We start from the raw sequence: 16,477 nt of genomic DNA, 5'->3' as shown, positions 1-16,477 counted from the left end.
GACTGAACCCCACAATTCATTTAGCTAAGCAAGTTGCAATCTTGATGAGCTAGTTACAAAATTCAATGCAGGATCTTGCATTTGTCAATATTAAAAAGCATTTGCCAGTCTTCTGATCATTTGTCCTAAGGTTCCGGGTTCGATTCCCAGCGAAGGCGGAAACAAATGGGCAGAATTTCTTTTACTCTAATGCCCCTGTTAACCTACCAGTAAATGGGTACCTGGGAGCTAGACAGCTGCTACGGGCTGCTTCCTGGGGTTCTGTAACAAAAAGGCCTGATCGAGAACTGGGCCGCAGGGATGCTAAACCCCGAAATCATTTAGCCAAATCCACGTATTAATCCAAAATCCTACTGGAGGAATATGATATTTCCTCCTGTAGGTTTAGATTCAAGATGTAAGGAAATACAGAAAGGAACATGATTGAATGTAGTTAACAAGGAAGAACATAGCAAATATTAGGGAACACATGAGAGAACAAAATGGAACACGAGGAAGTACAGGAATCAAGAAAGAATACAAAGAACACGAGGGAGTACAGGGAACTCGAGAGAGTACAGGGAACATGAGGGAATATAAGAACAATGATGGTGTACAGGGAATATGAGGCAGTACATGGAACTTAAGGACGTATAAAAATACGTAATTTAAAACGTCAAATATGTGCAATCACTCTGAATTACGGTCAAACATAACGGTCAAGAGTTATATTTACAATTAGCATCGTATTTTTCAAACTGTAGGTCAGTTTGGGTAAAATACAACATATCTCCGTTTTCTATTATGGCCCATTTTCTAGATAAAACAACTTAATTGGAAACTAGTACACTCTCTTCAATTCAAATCAAATGTTTATTAAGGTAAAAGCACATACATACAAGATGAGTTACAAACATATTGTTGGATTTCTAGATAGAGCTAATACATATAATGCCTAAAGCCACTAATATGCACTGCGTTTCGGGCAAGGAATGTGAAAAACACTTAGGCTAAAACTTAATAATAATTGAGATCAAAGCACAAATTGAGTTGAAAAAGGGAAAAAGGGGGGGGGGGGGGGACATGGCAGAAATCAGTAATAATACAAGTTGGTCAACAAACAGTATTGTTTAAAAAAAAAAGACATGGGTTGAAATTTAGGGGGTAAGGTAGGTTACATGAATACACCACCCCGAGGCTCTTAGTTGCAAGCTTTGCAGCTTCGTCTGTAATGTCATTTCCTATTATTCCTATATGACTTGGCACCCAGTTGATAAGTACCCGACGGCCTTGACGTTTGAGTGTTTGCATTAATGCTATGATATATTTGGTCAGATAAATGTTGTCATGCACATGTTCTTGTTGCAGGGTTTCAATGGCAGTTCTCGAATCTGTATGTATGATAACATGCTGTCGGTGTTCAGCAAGAGCATGTTCCAAAGCCTTTTGAATGGCTAGCATTTCTGTTTGTAAAGTTGAACACCCCTTTGAGAGTCTCCAAATATTTACAGTTTCCTGCCTTAACTGCAGCTCCGGTTTCTTGTCCCTGCTGGTCTACTGATCCATCTGTGTTTATGCTCATGAAACTTGGCATGCTGTTCCAGCTTTAAACTGATGCTGTTGAAAAATTGAACAAATTTAAGTTGTAATATTATTAAAAGAATATGCATGCGTTGGTCGGCAGGCATCAACACCAACTTCAACAATCTAAATACTATTGTGTGCTATAAACAATAGGCTATCTTGTTATTCTTATTATATCTGTCTATTTTGTGATAGTGAAATCACCGACAGTCAAATTCAGAGTAAAATCATAAAATATATTAATTAATATTATCTTTTCAAATTACGATTAAACAACATTTAAATAGTTTTTTTTAAACAAATAAAGTTCTCTGCTGCATCACTTGGCATGGTCCGTGTGATTATCCACATTGCGGTCCATACATTAAATTTCAAATTAATAATATTAATAAACTTCTTAATGTATACAGGTTTGAAGTGATCTAAACAGTGTAATAAGAGGCAACTGTAGAGGCTAATAAAGTGGTTTAACCTCTAATGTGCTCTATTAACAGAAGAACCTGGGGAAACCACCTCTATCCATAACGTTATGCCCAAATTCGACAAAAAATTCAAACAACAGGAATATTTAAATTAAAACGCAACATCAACAAGGTTATACAAGATAAGCACTCTGAAGTAAGCACCTGCCACGGATTGATGTGCCAATTCAATTCCTCAGGGCCCAACTCTAGTAAGGAAGAGCACTTGTTGACAGATGGACAGGGGGATTCAAGTACTTAACTTCTGATACAAGAAAATCTCAAGCACCTCTAGATAAACACCTTCAGTGATTGTTTTATGTGTAACGATTGGCCCTTCGATACTATCGAAGGGCGAAGGAAAAACAACTTTTTTTTAAGGGATCTCATAACATTTTTTGTGCTGCCTCCTGACCTTCCTCGAGATGTAAAATATTTCTCAGTGGGCAAGCATCACGTAATTAATGAAACATGGATCAGCATAGACTGCGTTCTGAAGATTTTCTATGTATGTTCAACATTTACAACAGATGTTCAAAGTTTTGATGTTGGGCTTAAGAACTATCAACCTCGGGAGGGTTAGTAAGCCCACCACAATAGCTTACTGGCCAACCTTCATGTCAGCCCGTCCTCAGACCAAATTAAATTACCATGATAAACCACACCCACCCTCAAACCATTGGATAGTTATCTAGATATGTGTGACGGTCTGAAAGCATATTACGATTCTAGTAATAGTCTACATGTTAACTGGCAAATGAACCTGTGACGTAAATAGAGATTATTCTCAAGATATAAATTTAATGTTAAAGAAATGGTTGGTTTAAAAATATAAAAAGTGTATGCTGAAAACGTTTTCTGTGAAGAATTAGTTTTTTTTTGCAAACGGAATTCACTGCCACACTGAAACAGTTTTCGAATTCCATATTGCACATTATCGTCAATACATCGTATTAGCATAATTAAACGTAATGAAACCTAACCGAACCAAACCGTAAGTAACCTTGATAGCCTAACCATGGACACAGCGTAGATAATAGCACAAATTACGTAGTCATTCCCAATCCATTCCCTTGAGGGGATTTCCTCCCTGAGGACAGGTTGGTCTTGTCTTAAACATAGTCCAAGTTTGAAGTAAACTCTACCATTAATGTATAATGACTTACTGTAAATATATAGCTCTTGAAATAGAACATTCTCTGTAACTAGCTGACATTGTAATTATAAGATATGAATGACATGAAATTGTTTATGTAATAATCTCCGTTGAGGTCTGATGAAGACGTTTTGTGCCCTCTGTAATGCTTTTTGCGCTACCGCTCACAGGATGAGTATGGGGTGCACAAAAAACTAGACGCCTCCGACTGGGGCCGACTAGGCTACGACACTCGCATACTCCCTCCCCACCTCATGTGTTATCTTGGAAAATTGGGCGAGGTTAGATATACATTTAATAATTACCTGATTGGCTGCTTTTTGTATCACATCCTAAAATCATGCCAGGATAAATAAATCTCTAACCTTTATATACAGAATTCAATCTACAAGTGATCTTGAGTAGGTGTCTCCAATACCCTGAAATGCGTCTCTGATCAAAGGTTGCATTGAACAATGTTTGAAGAGATAACCTTAACCTAAAAAGTGCGCGATGCTCACCTCTAATATTTGTGTCACGTTGATATTGACTTACTTGTAACCACACACTTCTTGATAGCTGCAGCATACTTGTAAATCCTGGGACAGCCGAATACTGATGTTCGGGTGTTTCTTGGTCCATCCTCGTGGAGTGTCTGTGGAAGGGTCTTCATAGTCCTGCCTGACGATGCTCCTATATAAGACACTTTTTCTTCGCCGAGATTGTTTCTTTAGGTTTATGTAAACAAATATACATATGTTTGTTGTATATAGTCATATCTCGGTTGCTAGAATTCGATGACGTGCGCCGTGATAACTGTAGACAGCAGCTAAACACCTGCCAAGGTAACAAGTCGAGAGTATGATACGTGAGATAACATAAGGCGGGCGAGCTGCAAGAGACAGTGAGATGGTTGAGGCCTCGCCGGTGGCAAGCTAGCACTCACACTCTCACCCCGGCACTGCAGCAGTACGACTCGCTGCATGCTCACCATTCCCCTTGACCTTTTGTGAATAATTGACTAATTATTGAATATATTGGATACTATACGTAAAGCATAATTACTCTACCAATAAGTTGAAGTTGAGGCCGTTGCGAGGACACTTTCGAGGCAGCTGAGACGAGTCGTCGCCACCTGGTGGAAGGTAAACAATCGCTCTTATGGCTTGTATCTGTAACTTCCATCTTGGACATCACTAGATCCAACTAACAGAAAAATGATATACGTCAGATAGTGTTTAGCGCCACGAAGTTGCAACGTGTTTCCTAAACAAAATAGTGTTAGAAAATCACGCCTTTCGTTTCAATACGGAACGATATCCCCTTCATTGTTCATTAGTAGGATTTACCTGAGGCCCCCCCCCCCTCTAATACTAGTGACCTCGACGAGGATAGGAAGTCGGCGGCTTGTCAAAGGTCCCCCTATTTGCCCTGATGATCTTTTACGGTTGTATTTTAAAACCCAGCAAAGTCGGGTCTTCCCAGATTCATTTATATCCAAAGCTGAATTTTTGTTGATATCGGAGGGCATAGAACCAACCAGACGACCGCTCCCAGACGCACTTCTTCCTCCTAGTCTCATCTAAAAGGGTCCCGGTAGTACAGATGGGTTCGTTCTCGGCTCGCAGTCGGAAATCTCAGGTTCGAATCCCGGGTGGGACATAAATGATTAGGCAGATTTCCTAGAGAAAGGGAAAGACACACACACACACACACTACCAGGGGCCTGCAGGTGCAGGTGGAGAGCTCGCACGGGCTCACTGGTGAGGCTGACCTGAGAGTCTATGGCCAATTGGAAGCTTATCCCACATCTCTCCCTACTACCCAACCTTCGACTACTACCTCTATTGTCTCTTTCTGGCCTCCTGACGGCTTGATTAACCCCCCCCCCCCCCCTCCCCTGTCAAACATCTACATAAATGACTACCTTCTTTACAATCACCAATTTATCACTGTTGCTAGCGGCAACTTATTTTTCAATTGTAAGTAACTGATGCGCATTTCAAACAACAAAGATTGTTGAAACTGCGTTTGGCTTCAGACTGTTTTCAAACGTATCATAATTTACTAAAATTAGTTTTGAGCGGTTGGGGAAATTGACCGGAGTGGCTATAGGTGGTAAGGCTCTGAATCATCAGCTAGTTTTGGTCAGTGCTGGATTTCAGGCCTTTCATCCGCGTCTGGTGTTAAGACTAGAGTAAAACCCCAGGAATATACACTGAGGAGGCATACACCTTTCGGTGTATATATTTCCCCTAGAGTTAATATCAAATAACTCCTAGCCTAGTATTCGATATAACCAGTAGCCTAGTACTTACGAATTTTCATCTTAGTATATAAATCTCTCGCTAGGCTTAGGTTCAGTGATAGTCTTGTCAATCCTGGATAACAAAATATTTCTATATCTTATTTCTGTCCCTCCCACAAGATGCTACAACCTAGTGTGTGACAATTGAGTCTGCTTCTGCCAGTTGGTTACTGGGATTAGCGAGGGAGGACGTGGTCGCTCCGCCGACACTGACGGCAGAGGTGGCGTCCCTCAGGGCGCTCCAGTGTAGTGCTCTTAGGGAACCCGATCTGAAAGAGGAATATGGTGTTAAGGAATATATGACTTACAGTGTACTGGCGGCAAAAGAAGTGTTCGAAAAGTGTAAAGGTGTTTTTTGGTGCCTGTTCTGAAAGTTTATTGATTTCAAGGAAAGTTGTGAAAGTCTACTGATGTTAAATAAGGTGTTGTGAAAGTGTGCTGGTGTCAGAGGTGTTGTGAAAGTCTACTGGTGTCAGAGAAGGTGTTGTGAAAGTCTACTGGTGTCAGAGAAGGCGTTGTGAAAGGTTACTGGTGTCAAGGAAATTATCCTGAAGTCTAAATTTGTCAGAAAGCTCAGACATTCAATCTGGTCACAGCTGTTCGGTGGAAATATATTATACGTACGCCATTCCCGTATTTATTTCAAAGTTCTGTAATTACACTTTTGATTGGAAGACCACAGAAAGTTACATTATTTAAGGTGAGGTCAGAGGAGGTTATACACAAACTCCAGAGTCCAACACGAGACATTTTCCCCTAGATGTAAGCAATAACTTTCGCATTATTTAAGCAGCAAAATGACGCTTCCTGCAAACCAAGTCTCCCCTCATTATTAAAGAATTAGGCGAGTCCACACCCACCTCCATACATGGCTGTTTGGCTGATTATAACACTGGGTTGTCAAAGTAACTTACTCCCTCAAGTGGGGCGTTTATAATGATTGCAATTTTTAATAATAATGATGATTTCATGGGCCTAAAACCCAACCCCACAGCGCAGCCTCAGAGCGTTCGGCTACCTCAAGCCTGTTAATTAAGATAGAACTGGTCGTGACTGGTTTATGGAACCTATAATGCAGACCACTCAGGCTATGCACGTGTCGTAGTGGGTCCTTATCTGTCAAACCCATCCTCATTTATCAAACCCATCTTCGTTAATCGAAGCTATCCTCGTTTATTAAGCCCATCCTCGTTTACCAAGCTCATTATATATATATATATATATATATATATATATATATATATATATATATATATATATATATATATATATATATATATATATGTATATGTATATATATATACATATATGTATATATATATACATATATATATATATATATATATATATATATATATATATATATATATATATATATATATATATATATATATATATATATGCACACACTATACTATCAATAATCTCGTGGATAATTCAGTTTCATTCACTGTGTCTAGTGTAGCGCCCTGTGGGAGGTTTAAAACTCAGACATGGTAATAGGCTACCTTTTGAGTACTTCCTTATTAACGAGTATCCTGGACCGGTCAATAGAGCGCTGTCCTCGGGGCCGAGTTCAATGCCCGATGGTCCAAGTTTATATTATATTATTTTATATATATATAAATATACACACACTTGAGATGGTATACGACGGTGCCCGGGTCTCTGTATGTCTCCGTGTCTCCCTTCCTCCCTACTCACAGTCTCTCTCCCATATCTTCATTTCACACTCTTCACTGTAACTATTTTCATTACATATAACAGCTATTACTACCCATCTTCATTACATAGGGCCATCATCACTGTATCACTACCTTCCCTACCCATCACCACCTTCCCTTCCCTTCACCACCTTCCCTACCCTTCACCACCTTCCCTACCCTTCACCACCTTCCCTACCCTTCACCACCTTCCCTACCCTTCACCACCTTCCCTACCCTTCACCACCTTCTCTACCCTTCACCACCTTCCCTACCCTTCACCACCTTCCCTACCCTTCATCACTTACCCATCATTACAGTAACCATCTTCACTACTCATGGTTAACATCAATAAACAAGCTACATAACACAAACATATAATTAGTATTTCTGTAAGTACCCACAGACTCACCAACCCTTCCTCCGAATAGCACGCCGTATTTCGACGTATACTCCACCTAAAGCCAAAAATTGTCGTACTAGAAAGTGGTAGCGGCTCGCGAAATTGGCAAAATGTCCCGTTTTCTGTCGGTGGGCAACCTCTGATGGGTAAGGATAAGGCATTTTAGTACAGCAGTTTTTCGACTTTGGGAACGCGCTGGCGAGAACGGCCTGTGGTACACCCAGTGGGGCTGGTCAGTGAATATAGAACCAGGCCAACAGGATGTATTCTCGCTCGCGTATTTACACCTCCACTACACCTCCCTCCCCCAAGCGTACACAAACACAGCCTCCACTACACCTTCCTCCCTCAAGCGTACACAAACACAGCCTCCACTACACCTCCCTCACCCAAGTGTACACAAACACAGCCTCCACTACACCTTCCTCCCTCAAGCGTACACAGACACAGCCTCCACTACACCTTCCTCCCTCAAGCGTACACAAACACAGCCTCCACTACACCTCCCTCACCCAAGTGTACACAGACACAGCCTCCACTACACCTCCCTCCCCCAAGTGTACACAAATACACCCTACACGGGACATTAACCACGCAATACACCTTCACGTTCCACGAATATTACAATGTCATCGTCCGAATCATCCCAAAACGCAAAATTATGGAACTCGTTTTGTTAAAAAGGTTTACAATACATTTAAAATATTGTTAATAGGAAGTGTAATGTAACACAACGACTTCAATAAACAGCCAGTGTCAAATAATAATTGTAAACTCTCTGAACTGTAGCAGCAAGTGAAGAAACGATGGAAAACTAGAAGGAAGAGGAGCCTAGCGACTCAGCAGCAGCAGGTCAGCAGAGAGGTCGTCAGCAGCAGCAGCAGGTCAGCAGAGGTGCCGTCAGCAGTAACAACAGGTCAGCAGAGAGGCCGTCAGCAGCAGCAGGTCAGCAGAGGGGCCGTCAGCAGCAGGAAGAGGGAGGAGAAGCAGCATCACCACAAAGAGAGAGAGTTACCAGCAAAGCTAAAGTAGTCTTTAGTAAGTATATGATGCGATATAAACAGTGCCGGATTTAGACTTAGTGAGGAGTCTAAGTCTGAAGATTCCTTGGTGTCTTTAGTCTAAAGACACTAAGACTGTCTTAGTGTCATATTGACATATTGTACACTGTGAAAGTGACACTGTCTTAAGTGTCAATATTGACATATTGTCAATATGTCAATATTACGTAAAACTCGCTCCACATGACGACTACCATTCACACTTCATTTATTCATTCTTATCCACTTAGCATTCAGTCGTGTACCATCATTCGTGTACTGACAATCTAATCTTCCATAAAAGTATCGTGAAGATTGTCTAGTCATGCCGTGAAACAATTTTACGAATATGATGGATTTAAATCGGCTCCAGCTCCTCGGCTGGAGCATCTAAAGTAACCTAGGAAAATACCACTATTATTTTGTAACAAATACTAGTTGTGAAATATTTAAAATACGCTTCTTAAACAGGATGAAAACGTGATCAAATATTGTATTAAAAAAGTAGATAAAGAAGGTTGAATAATATATACAAAAATGCTGTATACGTGATGTGATGACAGATAACTGTAATCACTACTGCCTCCTGCAGGATCAGACGGGTGAGGAGGAGGAAGGCGACAGCCGAAGAGAGAGAGTCAGCCTCCCCCATTAGGCAGGCGGGTGGTGAGGCTACAGGATGCTGGGCCTGGCGGAGACGAAGGCGGTGGTCCTGGTGACCATGGGGGCGCTGACGCTGGCCGTCTGCCTCCTCCCGCTCCTCGTCAGGAAGTTGGTTATTGGTCGCATGCAGCGCGGCAGCACCCAGGTCAGTCTCCCCTCCCAGGACAGTCTCTCCCCTCCCAGGACAGTCTCTCCTCACCCAGGTGAGCTCCCAGAGAGCCTATGGAGACAAACGTATTCATAAGACTATCTGTACAAAAATGTTACCACTAGAGAGCTGTATCAGTTCTTGATCAGGTCAGCACAGACGTCCATAACTCCCATCTCAGAGGTCCTCTACACCAGGTGGCCGAGTCTGGGGATTCTTTCCAGGTGGCGTAGCCTTGGACTCCTGGCGGATTATTCAGACTGAAATGTTTCCTAGCGGTGTAAACAGGGAGCTCATCCTTGAGTACTTATCAGATAACATGCCTATAAGATAACCTTAGAAAATGCTTCCCGTCACGCGGGAAGCATGTTTTTAGGTATCAGCTGGCGATATGCCGGCCAACAGATAGGTAAATAACTATTAATATTACCTTTTATAATTTAAACACACACGTGTCAAACTCGGAGGATTACACATATGGCAATGACAGTTTGAGAGGAAATGGGTGTTGGCAGGTGGTAGAAGGTATATGACGAATGGTTAATAGAGCCGTGTGATGCACATCTGTGCTCTTGATTCACGGTGGCGGGCCGCTCTACGTTTTCGTAAAATGGGACGAGAAGAGCTAGGTAGAGTGGCTAGGCTAGGCGGAGCTAGGGATAGTGACTAGGGAAGGAACTAAGACATCGTACAAAAAGACAGTTCGACAGAGCCCTTTATGTTATTGTGAAACCTGTATATATATATATATATATATATATATATATATATATATATATATATATATATATATATATATATATATATATATATATATATATATATATATATATATATATATATATATATATATATATATATATATATATACAGGTTTCACAATAATATAAAGGGCTCTGTCGAACTGTCGAACTGTCTCTGTATGTCTCCGTGTCTCCCTTCCTCCTTACTCACAGTCTCTCTCCCATATCTTCATTTCACACTCTTCACTGTAACTATATTGTACCACTGTATTTATATATATATATATATATATATATATATATATATATATATATATATATATATATATATATATATATATATATATATATATATATATATTATTAGGATAGGATGTGAGCCTAAAAAGAGCCAGCCTCACCTCACAGCTAAAAAGGTAGGCTATGTTAGGTGAGGTTGGCTTGGATAGGAAATTTAATCCCGTTAATGAGCCATCCTGTGTACTGTGTGGCTTGTATCCCCGTGAATATCCAAACCCTTCCACGTGAACCCAACCAGAGACCACCGACACCCATCCCAAACATGACACGTAAGCTGACGAGGAGTCACAATAACGTGGCTGAAATATGTTGAAACGTCGTCGTCCCTTCACTTTCTAGCGTGTGGTTTGGTCAACTTGACACGTGAGCTGTGTGTGTGTGTAGCTGTACCAGAACTGGTACGAGCGGCTTTATCTGTGACTGGATGTGCATCAGCTGTGTATCTCTGTGAGGGTCTGTATGTGTGTGTCCTCAAGTGAAATATTTGAAGATAAGTCTTATCACCTTCTTATCCTGAGTTCTAATTTTCATCTAAAAGTGATTTTATATATATTGTTCGCGCTATCTCAAAGCTAGTTTTATTTACAATTTACACTGGCTGTTGTTAAATTGCTTTTAAAATTGGATATGCACAATTAATATAACAAAATTGATATATTATTAATTTCTTTGGTTATTGAAAACTACAAGTGGACTTATTCTTTTTAAGTCATCAACAGCTGCGCAGTTCTTCTCAAAATTTATTTATCATCTTATGTTAGACATTCATGTACGAATTGTTTCAGCTGACTGTGTGTGTGTGTACGTTGGTCGACAACCTCCATCTGGAACGAGGGCCATAATTTTGCCTATTTCGGGGGTTACATGATTATCGAAATTATTGTGTTTCTGAATATGTTCCTTTGTCTGATAGTGATATGTTAATTGCTCATATTTGACGGTTTATTCTGGAGGGAAAGTTGTTATTAGGCTATTTATTATTTATTTATTTATTTATTTATTTATTTATTTATTTATTTATTTATTTATTTATTTATTTATTTATTTATTTATTTATATACAAGAAGTTACATTAGGTTTATGAGAGTACGTAGCATGATGTGTTTACATTCTTGTAAAGCCACTAGTACGCACAGCGTTTCGGGCTAATTATGGTTTTATTATAATAAACCGATTAGTGAATGTGAGTTCAATGCTCAACAGATGGGTGAGGCTGTCTTAGAGTGTGTATGGTAGCTTTATATAAGACTCCCCAATTAAGTCAAGACTCCCAAATTAGTGGTGAGTAATTCCAATGAAGGATCTAATTTCTATATAAAATATATGGTTTTAAAAATGGGAAGCGAAAGATATTTGTTAAACTTGAAATATTGAGACTTAGATTGACTTAATATAGAGATAGTGCTTGATGGAATCAGAGAGGCACTAGAGGTTGTTAATGAGCTAGTTAGTGTCAGTATAGAGGTAGGTGATAGATGTAGACAAGTTTTTGTGGTAGTCAAAAAGTTCACAGTAATGACTGTTGCCAGCCACGATACTATGTGTCAGCCACGATACTATGTGTCAGCCACGATACTAAGTGTCAGCCACGATACTATGTGTCAGCCACGATACTGTCAGCCACGATACTGTCAGCCACGACACTAAGTGTCAGCCACGATAAAACAACCACTAAGTGCAAAAACTAGACGATAGAAGAAAAAGAGGCGATATGATCACTACGTTCAAAATAGTAACAGGAATCGATAAAATTGATAGGGAAGAATTCCTGAGACCCGGAACTTCAAGAACCAAGAGGTCATAGATTTAAACTAACGAAACAAAGCTGCCGGAGAAATATACGAAAATTCACTTTTGTAAACAGAGTGGTAGACGGTTGGAACAAGTTAAGTGAGAAGGTGGTGGAGGCCAAGACCGTCAGTAGCTTCAAAGCGTTATATGACAAAGAGTGCTGGGAAGACGGGACACCACGAGCGTAGCTCTCATCCTGTAACTACACTTAGGTAATTACGATACTAAGTGGGCGAACTATTAGGTATCCTGCAGTCTCGGGAGACTAATGCAACAAGTTGCATTATTTACATGTGCCTGGCATGCACCCATGGTGTGGGCGACTGTGGTAAGGGTTACAGTTACATAATGAAGTCAGTAAGTCATGCGCTGCTGCGTACAGTAGGTAAAGCTTGGTTAAGGCTTTATGTAATACATAACTCTCGATGAAATATCTGCACATTTCTTGAATAGAAGTGATAATGTTCTCCCCTAAACTCTTAGAATTTTGTTAATCTGAAGTGTATATGTGTTTTGCTTGATATGTTGCCTTCTTCAGCCTCATGACTCATACAACTCTATGTTTTAACAGTCGTTTATGAGCGGATGTTTGTGCTTCGGCGGCGGGGTGCTGATGGCAACAGTGTTCCTCCACCTCCTCCCGGAGACCAGACACCTCCTGCAGATGGCCGTCGCTCAGGACTTCTTCCCCGCCTCCTCCTACCCGCTGCCGGAGCTCATCGTCTGCTGCGGGTTCTTCTTCATGTACGTGACGGAGGTGGTGATGCACACGTGCCTCCACCGGGGGCACGGCGGCCACTCCCATCTGCCGGTGCCCAAGCAGGATGTGGAGATGAACGTGGAGATACGGTCCAAATGCAAGGAGAAGGTTCAGTACTCCACTAAGGACGGAGACACCGACGATGAATGTCTTAAGAAGCTGAAGCAGGAGGAGTCTTCTAACGGTACATTGGAGGCTCAAGGCTCGGCCGTGGAGGGAGAACTGTCTGTGCTCCGCGCCATAGTGGTGGTGGTGGCACTCTCCGTCCATAGCATCATGGAGGGCCTGGCACTCGGGCTCGTCCATAAGCCGTCAGACGTTTGGCTACTGTTTGCTGCTCTCTCTTCTCACAAACTAATTATTGGTTTTTGCATGGGAATGGAACTGCTGGAAGCCAAAGCATCCAATACGTCGTTTTATTCCTCAATGATTATATTCTCCCTGGCGTCGCCTCTGGGCGGCTTAATTGGCACTCTGGTGGTCTCCATGACCACTAGTGCCACACCTGCAGGAGTACTGGTGCCAACCTGCCTGCAGGGGCTCTCAGCGGGGACCATCCTGTACGTGACCTTCTGCGAGGTACTCGAGAGGGAGCGAGCCAAGCCCCAAGGAACCTACCTCAAAATGTGGACACTGTTAGCGGGCTTCTTGTTCATGGCGGCCCTGCAGGTCCTGGACAAGTTCGTGCCGACTGAGGACCCCTTGCTGGCCGAAGCTGAGACACACTCCCTCACCACCTTCACCTCCCCTTACCCTATCTTCTGAACCTTCGAGTAAATGCTCCGACAGGTGACACCAGTCAAGTTACCGGCTCCGCTCAGGCGCGGTCATCATCACGCTTTGAAACACCCGAAGGCACTGAACTGTAAACATATATATAATGTTCATATTTCTGTATAAGATACATAAGCCGAAGCCTAATTATATATAGTGAAAGTATGAATATATGTTGTTGTTGTTTAAGATTCGCTACCTGGAACAAAAAGTTCCAAGCAGCACGGTCTATGGTGAACCCGTAGTTGTTGTTCTTATATTTCAGCGCCTAAGCGTGGCAATACAGAGCAGGAAATGCACACTGCATTCCTGCTCCCGTTCAGGAGCTGGAATAACTCGACAGCCTGTAACGACTAACTTTGTACCTTGTATGTCAACAATGTTGTAACCCATTTTGTGTAATAAATTACTGGTTTTTACATGATAAAGTTTCATAATAAAATTATATAATTACCAACATAATGGAGTGATTAAATAGAATATGTGAGCGCACGTGGGAGCCCCGTAAGGCGCCCTTGGGTGCTTCATATTCTCTTCTTCGAGGGCGAGGTATTCCTAAATACACGCACACACACACACACACACACACACACACACACACACACACACACACACACACACACACACACACACACACACACACACACACACACACACACACACACACACACACACACACACACACACACACACACACACACACACACACACACACACGCCCCCCTCACACACACACACACACACACACACACACACACACACACACACACACACACACATACACACACACACACACACACACACATATCCTGAACGGCTGAGTGGATAGCGACCTAGATTCGTGCACCTAGGAGACCGGGGTTCGATCCCCACACCCGGCGGAGACAGACGGGCAAAGTTTCCTTAACCCTGATGCTCCTGTTACCTAGCAGTAAATAGGTACCTGGGAGTTAGACAGCTGCTACGAGTTGCTTCCTTTGTGTGTGGAGGAAAAAAAATAGTAGTAACAGTTGATTGAATGACAGTTGAGAAGCGGGCCAAAAGAGCAGAGCTCAACCCCCGCAAGCACAACTAGGTGATCACACACACATGTGTGTATATGTGTGTGTGTGAAACAGAAGAAAGTGAGCTTCAAGGCATTGTACACTAACATAGATGGGATTATAAATAAAACAAGTAAACTTGGAGGAATGGGTACTAGAAGAAAACCCAAACAGTATCAGAAACAGTATCCCTAACAATGTGTTAGGGATATTATATCCCTAACACATTGTTAGGGATACTGTTTCTGACATGTAAATGATCTCCATGAGGGAATTGACTCGTTCCTCTCATTGTTTGCTGATGATGCAAAAATTATGAGGAGGATTAAGACGGAAGAAGATAGTGTGAGGCTACAGGATGACCTAGACAAACTGAAGTAATGGTCCTACAAAAGGCTACTAATGTTTAACTCAGATAAATGTAAGGTAATGAAACTAGGCGGAGGAAATAGAAGGCCAGTCATTGGATACTGAATGGGAGATGAAGTCCTTCACGAAACGGACAGAGAGAAAGATCTAGGAGTTGATAACACGCCAAACCTGTTTCCTGAAGTATAGATCCTGAAGTCTCCGTCAAAAGAATAACATCATCGGCATATGCGAGGCTGGCTAACATCAGAACTGCCTTCAGGAACCTGTGTAGGGAATCATTCAGAACCTTGTATACTACATACGTAAGACCAACACTGGAGTATGCAGCCCCAGCATGGAGCCCCGTACCTTGTAAAGCACAAGACGAAGCTGGAAAAAGTTCAGAGGAATGCCACTAGGCTAGTCCCAGAACTAACAGGCATGAATTACGAAGAACGGCTGCGTGGAATGCACCTAACGTCGCGGGAAGAAAGAAGAGTTAGGGAAGACATGATCACTACCTACAAAATCCTCAGAGGAATTGACAGGGTAGATGAAGATAAACTGTTTAACACGGGGGGGGGGGGGGAGGAACGCGAACAAGGGGACACAGGTGGAAATTGAGAACCCATATGAGCCGCAGGGACGTTAGAAATAACTTTTTCAGTGTCAGAGTAGTTGACAAGTGGAATGCATTAGGCAGTGATGTGGTGGAGGCTGACTCCATACACAGTTTCAATTGTAGATATAATAGAGCCCAGTAGGCTCAGGAACCTGTACACCAGTTGATTGACAGTTGAGAGGCGGGACCAAAGAGCCAGAGCTCAACCCCCGCAATCACCACTAGGTGGAAACAAGTAGATGAATACACACGCGTACTCACATGGCCTAGATAGCTCAGTTGGGAGAGCGTTAGACTGAAGATCTAAAGGTCCCTGGTTCGATCCCTGGTCTGGGCAATTCTTTTTTTATGAACTGATCCAAAGTTTTACGCATTAAAGTTTCTGAATTGAGTTATTTATGCACCTCATACATATGCTGTGGGCGGCAGAGCACCACCAGTTGATTAATTGTTGAGAGGCGGGACCAAAGAGCCAAAGCTCAACCCCCGCAAGCACAAATAAGTGAGTACACACACACACACACCTTCATCATGTAACACACTAGGACACCTAGTGTTAATTACATGATCAGAGGTTATTATGTAATTCTTAGCTACCCGAAACGCTTTGCGTAATAGTGGCTTTAGGCATTGTATGTACTAGCTCTATCTATAAATCCATCAATTTTT

General features: G+C 41.9%; 1 protein-coding gene and 1 non-coding gene across 4 annotated transcripts; both read left to right on the top strand.

Annotated features, from left to right (window-relative positions):
- Positions 1–4,011: 4,011 nt before the first annotated feature.
- Positions 4,012–14,211, top strand: LOC123767594 (zinc transporter ZIP1). 3 transcript variants are annotated; one of them, XM_069310520.1, is made up of 4 exons: positions 4,012–4,304; positions 8,366–8,611; positions 9,206–9,421; positions 12,830–14,211. In XM_069310520.1, exons 3-4 carry the CDS (start codon positions 9,293–9,295, stop codon positions 13,781–13,783), a joined length of 1,083 nt encoding a protein of 360 aa, XP_069166621.1. In that variant the 5' UTR covers positions 4,012–4,304; positions 8,366–8,611; positions 9,206–9,292; the 3' UTR covers positions 13,784–14,211. The 3 variants fall into 3 exon arrangements, with proteins under 3 accessions (XP_069166621.1, XP_045613314.1, XP_045613316.1); XM_045757358.2 differs by having other exon boundaries at positions 8,363–8,611; XM_045757360.2 differs by lacking the exon at positions 4,012–4,304 and adding an exon at positions 5,632–5,688 and having other exon boundaries at positions 8,363–8,611.
- A 1,861-nt stretch (positions 14,212–16,072) lies between these two features.
- Positions 16,073–16,145, top strand: TRNAF-GAA (transfer RNA phenylalanine (anticodon GAA)). Its single transcript has one exon. It is a non-coding gene; the product is annotated as a tRNA-Phe (tRNA).
- Positions 16,146–16,477: the final 332 nt, after the last annotated feature.

Source organism: Procambarus clarkii, chromosome 67, assembly GCF_040958095.1.
Source record: "Procambarus clarkii isolate CNS0578487 chromosome 67, FALCON_Pclarkii_2.0, whole genome shotgun sequence".
Classification (NCBI taxonomy): Eukaryota; Metazoa; Arthropoda; class Malacostraca; order Decapoda; family Cambaridae; genus Procambarus; species Procambarus clarkii.
The sequence above is the reverse complement of the archived record's forward strand: the minus strand, read 5'-3'. Positions and strand labels throughout refer to the sequence as shown.